Source organism: Dictyostelium discoideum (genome assembly GCF_000004695.1).
Source record: "Dictyostelium discoideum AX4 chromosome 6 chromosome, whole genome shotgun sequence".
Lineage (NCBI taxonomy): Eukaryota > Evosea > Eumycetozoa > Dictyosteliales > Dictyosteliaceae > Dictyostelium > Dictyostelium discoideum.
In genome coordinates this window covers 487,242-494,741 of record NC_007092.3, presented here as the reverse complement: position 1 = coordinate 494,741, position 7,500 = coordinate 487,242, and the positions used below count along the sequence as shown (strand labels likewise).

Here is a 7,500-nt window from a genome sequence, read left to right as displayed (position 1 = left end):
AAAGATCATGCACATAAAAAAGAGAAACAAAAGAAATTAGAAGAAAGGAAAAAACTATTGAATGAATCAATTCAAAAGAAACATGAACAACAAAAACAATTGAAAAAAGAGGAAGAAGAAAGAAAGAAACAAATGGAAAAAGAAAGAATTGAATCAGAGAAAGAGATTAATGATAAATTGAATGAATTGGCAAAAACCAATCCATCATTTGCAGCATCAAATACATTAGGTCGTAAAATGGGTTTACATTCATTATCAACTTCAAATTTAAATAAATTTCATAACAATTCAACAGGTACAATTAGTAGTAGTAGTGGTGCAAAATTTTTTAACAATAATAATAATAGTAGTAGTAGTAGTGGTAATAGTAGTCATTCCAATATAGTAAGTTCAAATAATAGTAATCATATAGGTACAGTTAGTAGAAAAGGGTTTTCCTCAGTTTCTGATGAAAAATTAACTGAAGCTTTAAAAAAAAAACATCAACAACAACATCAACAACAACAGCAAAATGGTAGTATTGGTAGTAGTAGTAGTGGTAGTTTAAGTAATAGTGGTAGTGGTTTCGAAACTTCTTTAAGAAAATATTCATCACATAATTCAATTGGTATAAAAAGTGGTGCTTTATTTAGGACAATTTCAATTCCAAGATTATCAAAACAACAAATTTCAGTCGTTGACCTTTTTAATAGTAATAATGGAAATAACAGTAATAACAGTAATAATAATAATAATATAAGTCCAAATACAAGTACAAGCAATTTATCAACATCTTTACAAAATACATCAAGTGGTGCTTCATTGACATCCATTTTTAATCCGCCATCATCTTCACTACCACCGCAACCACAACCACCATCATCATCATTACCATCTACAAATAATTTATTACAACAACAACAACAATTATCATCAACATCATTAAATCAATCACAAACATCACAACAATCATCAACAACAGCACAATCACCACCATCGTTTGGATTTGGTAGTTTTAGTAAGCGTGGTAGTATGAATTTAGGTCAAAGTAACTCAACAATGTCGTCAAGTCATATGAATGAAAAGGGTGAATTTACATTCAAGAATTTCATTCCAAATTCACAAAGAAAGAATCATTTATTAACTGATAAAAATTCACAAAGACTTTCAAAAGATGATTTCTTTTCATCACAAAATACTCATCGTAGATGGGAGGAATATGTTAAAAATATATTACCAACTGAACAAGAATTAATTAAAGAAAAAAAAGAATTAGAAAGACAAAGAGAATTAAAAGAACAAGAATTAGTTAAACAACAATTATTATTATTACAACAAAAAGATCAAGAAAAAACTGATGATGAAATTGAAGAAGAATTAACATCCGATGATGATGATGATGATGATGATGATGATGAAACTGAAGAAATTGAGGAAGAAGAAATTGAAGTTGAAGTTGAAAATGAAAAAAAATTAGAATCACCAATTGTTCAATCAGTTAAAAATGGTGTACCAACAATATTAGGTTCACCAAAGAAACAACATTTATTAGATTCACCAAAAAAAGATTCACCAAGAAAATCTCAACATTTAGATTCACCAAGGAAATTACAACTTCAACAACAACAGCAAGAACAACAAGAATTATCAGAAAAAGATATTGAAATGTTATCACCATTAAAAAAGATTGAAAAACAAGAAAAGAATGATGGTGATAGATTTATTAAAGCATTATTAAATAAAACTCCAATTGCAACTAAAACTGCCTATTCTATGAATGTTAATGGTCAAACATCAGATACATTACATTCATCTAATAAATCAGAGAAACCAGTTGAAATGGTAAACATTTTTAAATATGGTTCAATCGATATAGATTTCACAGAGATATTTGGAGAGGTTGAAGATCTTCAAGGTTTCATTATGTGGAAGGTGAATGGATTCTCTGTTGAGGAGAGAGATTTTGAGGATTATTGTACACTATATTCTAAAGATGCTTATTTAGTATTCAACGTCACTGATGATCCAAAGGATTCAGTTAACTCAATGTATAACATTCATCTATGGTATGGCAAAGACAGTGGTATTGATAAGCGTTGCACTGCAGTCATGATGGCAATTCAATTGTTGACTCATTTAGGTGGGAAATGTAATCAATTCGTAGAGGAGCAATCAAACGAGTCTTCAATGTTTTTAAATTATTTCATCAATCATCAAGAGTCGATGTTTGGGGTGAAACATAAGAATGGGGGATCAGAGTGTGACTTCTTTTCAAGTAAATCCTATCTACAACAATATCAACGTAAATCAAGACTCTATAAAATAGATATACCACCAGTGGAGTTGGAGTCATGTGCATCCATATCAATTCGTCGTATGGGTTTGTCAAGAAAGGTGATCCAAGATTCGTCCAATGAAATCAGTTGGTTGCTAGTTAATCCACAAAATATCTATATGAAATTTGGTTCGAAATCATCTTTTGAAAATAAGATTCTAACAAGAGAAATCTCAAAACAATTTGAAAATCATTATTCAAACACTGTTAAAATCTCACAAATTAATGATGAGAAAGAATTTTGTAAATTAGTTAAACAATTTAAAACCAAGGAGGATAGGGATAAGGATTTCAAATATTCAGAGGATGATGAAACTATTGTAAATTTATATAGAACCATTTTAAAAGCAAATGGTAAATTAGGATTGGAGCAAATCGCTGAAGAATATCCACTTCATTATAGTTTACTTGGTGATTGTCTTGATCAAGTTTACATTTTAGATTGCACAACCGATATATTTATATGGTGTCCAAAAGGTGTTGGAAAGAAAAAAGTTTTAGCCGCTAAAGAATGTGCAAAAGTTTTCTTTAAAGAATATGAAAGACCTGAATGGGCCGAGATTATAGTACTCCAACAGCATAATGAATCACCACTTTTTAAGAGACAATTTAAAGATTGGCCAATCGATAGATTAACATTGGCAAATTGTGTTGATCAATTTAAATTGGCAGAGATTAGATCAAATATCTCCTCGGACAAGTTGTATTATGATTTTCATTATATCAATTTCACATGTCGTGATGAAGTTATTCTACCATTGTATGAGAATTTACCAACTGATAAAGTCGATGTTTATGGTGTAACCTTGCCAGATCTTCAATTCTTTAGATTGGAACCAGAGGATAAATGTCATTTTTATGAAGATGATTGTTTTATGATTATGGTTTCCTCGAGAAAAGAAGCCTCGCCCTATGCTGTCAATCAAAATGATATCACTCAAACAGTGATCTATTGGTGGGAGGGTGTAACAGCGGATAATCGTGGCTATGCTATGTTTTATCATGGTCTCTATCCAATTATCGCCAATAAATTCGAAGATAAAGGTCAAGCTAAACCATCGGTTTATTTAGCCACACAACGTAAGGAACCAACTCATTTCTTGAAAGCATTCGATGAGACATTGATCATTCATAAGGGTTCAAGATTTGATGAACCTGAAATCTCTCACAAAGTTTATCAATTCATAAATGAAGGTCCAAATACTTACATACAACAATTGGATCAAAATAGTGTAGTTTTAAATTCTTACAATGTCTATTTCATTCGTTCTGCCATTGAAGGTACTATCACAATTTGGAAAGGTGCAAACACATTCACACCAATGGAAGAATTGGAAACTTTTGCTCAACGTTTAGATGAACAATTTAAATTGGTATTCTATGAACAAGGCTCTGAACCAAACCATTTTTGGGATATGTTACCTGGTGTTAAAAATTCAATTCCAATGGATTTAGATCTTTCAAATGATAGTTTATTCAAATTTTATCTCTCTCCTGAATCTCAAGTTAAAATGACTAGAATTAATCGTAAATACTCTTCTGATCTTAAATCAACTGAATGTTGTTTATTAGATTCACCAGATGTTCTCTATGTTTGGGTTGGTTCAAATTGTTCAGCTTCCTTGGAGAATATTGTACTTATCTTTGTTAATGACTATTGTAACTATTATAGTATCCCAATTGATTCCATTCAAAAGGTAGTTCAATACAATGAATCAATTGAATTCAAATTAAGATTTAAAGCTTGGGATAGAAAAGAGGAATGGGTTGATCCTCATGAAACTCGTCAATGCCAAGTTGCCCTACAAAGAACTTTACTCTTCCGTAAACAATATGAAGAGGAACAACAACTATTCAAAGAATATATGGACTATGCATATTCACTAGGTGATGAAGATGAATTGGAAGACTTTGAAACTTGGACTCTCATTAAAAAAGGTTATCTAGATTATCATGGTGAATTAAATCTAAGTTATAGTGATCAATTAAATGGTACTCTAAGTAGAAGTTTAAGTAATAGTAGTAATGGTAGTAGTAATAGTAGTACTTCTCCAAATTTAAATGCTCATATCTCTTCTTCACCATCTTTATCAAATGGTAATCTTTATAATTATACAAATGGTAATGGTGGTAGTACAAAACCACCACTATCAAAAGATAGTCCTTCTTCACCACCAACTTTATCTCAACAACAACATACTAAAAATAATGGTTTACCACCTTTACCAAAATCTTCAAAAAAGAAAAAATTCTTTGGTTTATTTAAAAAATAAACCAAATAAATTTTTAAAAAAAAAAAAAAAAAAAAAAAAAAAAACCTTTATATATATAAAAAAAATTAATTTTAAAAATAAAATATAAATTATTTACATAATTATAATTCTATGGCGAAAGCAAAATTTGAAAAAAAAAAAAAAAAAAAAAAAAAAAAAAAAAAAAAAAAAAAGATATAATTATTTTTTATTAAAAACATTCTCACTTTTTTTTTATTATCAAAAATCTCACAAATAATTGATATTAAAAAAAAAAAAAGGAATAGTTGAAATTTTATTTTATAATTTAATCCATTTAATAGTTGATAGATATTATGGATAAAATTCAATGTTTATTCAAAAAACCAATGTTTATTCAAAAAACCAATGTTTATTCTAAAGAACTTGCAATTTTGAACATTGTTAGCACTTTGTTGTGTTTGATTAGATAATTGATTTACTGATTTTAAATTGTTTTGGGTTGATTTAACATTACCTAAAGATGAAATTGATTCTATAAAATGTAGTTTTGTAAAATTAATTTTTTTTTTTTTTAATTATTTAAAAAATTTATACTTCCTATAACATTTTGAAATATTGATGAAAGAATTTGAAATTAAATTGAAATTTATTTTCAATTTGTATTTGAATTGAAGTGGTTTACTATTTTTTTCATTTCCAATTTATATTCTTTTTTTTTTTTTTTTTTCCTTGAAATATAAATTAAGGAATACCTACTGATAAATTTAAATAACTTAGATATTCTATTAACAAATTGATAATTTCATGTTGGATTTTTTCCTTGTATATTATTATAAAATATGATAATATCTAATGCTTTTTAATTTAAATGATTAACTTAGATATCCTTTTGAACAAATCAACAATTTTAATTTGGATTTTTTCTTAAATAATCAACATGCTCAACATTAATTTAAAACAAATTAAAAATATATTTTGGAGATTATTGTTTTTTTTTTTTTTTTTTTTTTTTTTTTTATTATTATTATTAATTAAATAATATATGTATTATAATGTAAATTTAATTAAATAATAAAAAAAATTTTAAATAATAATTAAATATTTTTTGTTTTTGTTTTTATTTATATATATTCTTTTTTATTTAAATTGATTTTAATTTTTCTTCAAATTTAGAATTAAAATTAAAAAGTTTAAAATTTGAATTAATTTTATCAATAATATCTTTAATTGAAATATCTAATAAAGATAATTGAGCTTCACAATAAGTAATATTTGGTAATGGATAGATAGCACTTGCAATATCATCAACATTTTTTGAAAGTTCATTAATTTGATGAATTACAGATTCAGAGATTTGAATTTGTTCACTTGTGAAATCAGTATCTTCATCGGATGGTTTATTAATTGATTTTAACATTTCAACCCATAATTGAGAGATTTTAGTCGAACGTTCAATGACTGAAACTATTTTATCTACCAATTCAATATCTTGTTTTGTTAAATTATTTAAAAGTTCAATATCATCTTCATCATCGTAATCTTCATCTTCATCTTGATCTTGGTCCTCATCCTCTTTTTCAAATTCACCATTTACATCATCACTTTTCTTATCGTTACTATCTTTATCGGTGGTTGATTCGCCATCGACTATGACAGTACCATCTTTTGAGACTTGATGTTTCTCTGAAGAGACTTGACCAAATTGTTTTTCAAGATTCTTTAATTTACTTTGAAATTCTTTAACCTCCTCTAATGCATCTTGAATCAATGATGAAATCTCTTCACCTCTAGAGATGATTGAATTTGAATTTTTAATTGGTACTTTCTCAAGTTCCTCACAACATTTCCATGCTAAACCTGTAATTTGCTTTGAGATTGTATTCTCTTCATCATCACCTAATGATTGTTCATTATTTTGATATGCAATAAATACATCTTGTGTTGATTTAATTAATTTTCTAAAATAAATTTGAATGATTCTAAATAATGACGCTCCTGAATATGCTGATAAACCTTGGTAGATTGAAAATATATTATCTAATGTTTCTTCAATTGATGAAAAATATTCTGTTTTTGCTCTTAAATCTGCTAATAATAATGATACTAATTAAAAAAAAAAAAAATAATAATAATAATAATAAAAAAAAAAAATTAATAAATTATAGGAAAAAAAAAAAAAAAAAATCTTTACTTTTTGTAATTTCATGAGATAATGTTTTTGCAGATTTAATTATTTGTGCTCTAGTTGGTTTTGCAAAAGTATCTGTATCTTGATTTCTATTAAATAATGCATCTAAAAATGTTTGACATTTTTTAATTATTGGTTCATAATTTGGATTCATTTTTTAAATTTTATTTTCGTTTCTTAAAAAAAAAAAAAAAAAAAAATGTCTAGCGACTTCACTTTTTTTGTGAAATGGGAATTTTTTAGAAAAAAAATAAAAATAAAAAAAAAAAATAAAAAAATAATAAAAAAAAATAAAAATAAAAGAAAAAAAAAAATTATTAATAGATTTAGATTCAATATAATTTTAGATTTATATTTTTTTTTATATTTTTTTTAAAGTACAAAATATTTTTTTTTTTTATTTCTTTTTTTTTTTTTTTTTTTTTGTATTGTTTTATTTGGTTATTATTATTTTATTTTATTTTTATTTTTATTTTTTTATTTTTTTAATAAAGATTTTTAATGATATGGAACAGATGATTCTTCTTCTTCTGGTTTTGAAGTAGTTGTTGTTGTTGTAGTTGTATTTTGTGGAATTGTTGTATTTTCAGTTGAAGAAGTTAAACCAGAAGGTCTTGGTTTTTTAGTTTCACTATAATAAATTGATTGATATTCATCAGATTTTAAATATTTAATTAAAACTTCAGGACCTCTAATAGCATGTTGATCCAATGATTTATGAATATCAGGATTTTTAGAGAAATCTATTTTTTCAATCTTTGTTA

At 25.9% G+C, this 7,500-nt stretch overlaps 3 protein-coding genes across 3 annotated transcripts in view; 1 reads left to right on the top strand and 2 right to left on the bottom strand.

Annotated features, from left to right (window-relative positions):
- The window catches only part of gnrB (gelsolin-related protein), a gene marked incomplete at both ends in the record, with an annotated part of 5,088 nt that extends 501 nt beyond the window's left edge, over window positions 1-4,587 (top strand). Inside the window, one exon of the mRNA XM_630190.1 lies at window positions 1-4,587. This exon is cut by the window's left edge and continues 501 nt beyond it. Within this exon, the coding sequence (XP_635282.1) occupies window positions 1-4,587 (4,587 nt within the window).
- Window positions 4,588-5,689: 1,102 nt separating this feature from the next.
- DDB_G0291534 (hypothetical protein) lies at window positions 5,690-6,890 on the bottom strand (the record flags this gene model as incomplete). The annotated part of the gene is made up of 2 exons (XM_630189.1): window positions 5,690-6,651; window positions 6,740-6,890. 2 exons carry the CDS (start codon window positions 6,888-6,890, stop codon window positions 5,690-5,692), a joined length of 1,113 nt encoding a protein of 370 aa, XP_635281.1.
- A 344-nt stretch (window positions 6,891-7,234) lies between these two features.
- DDB_G0291532 (hypothetical protein) overlaps window positions 7,235-7,500 on the bottom strand; it is a gene marked incomplete at both ends in the record, with an annotated part of 997 nt that continues 731 nt past the window's right edge. The window contains one exon of the mRNA XM_630188.1: window positions 7,235-7,500. This exon is cut by the window's right edge and continues 239 nt beyond it. Within this exon, the coding sequence (XP_635280.1) occupies window positions 7,235-7,500 (266 nt within the window).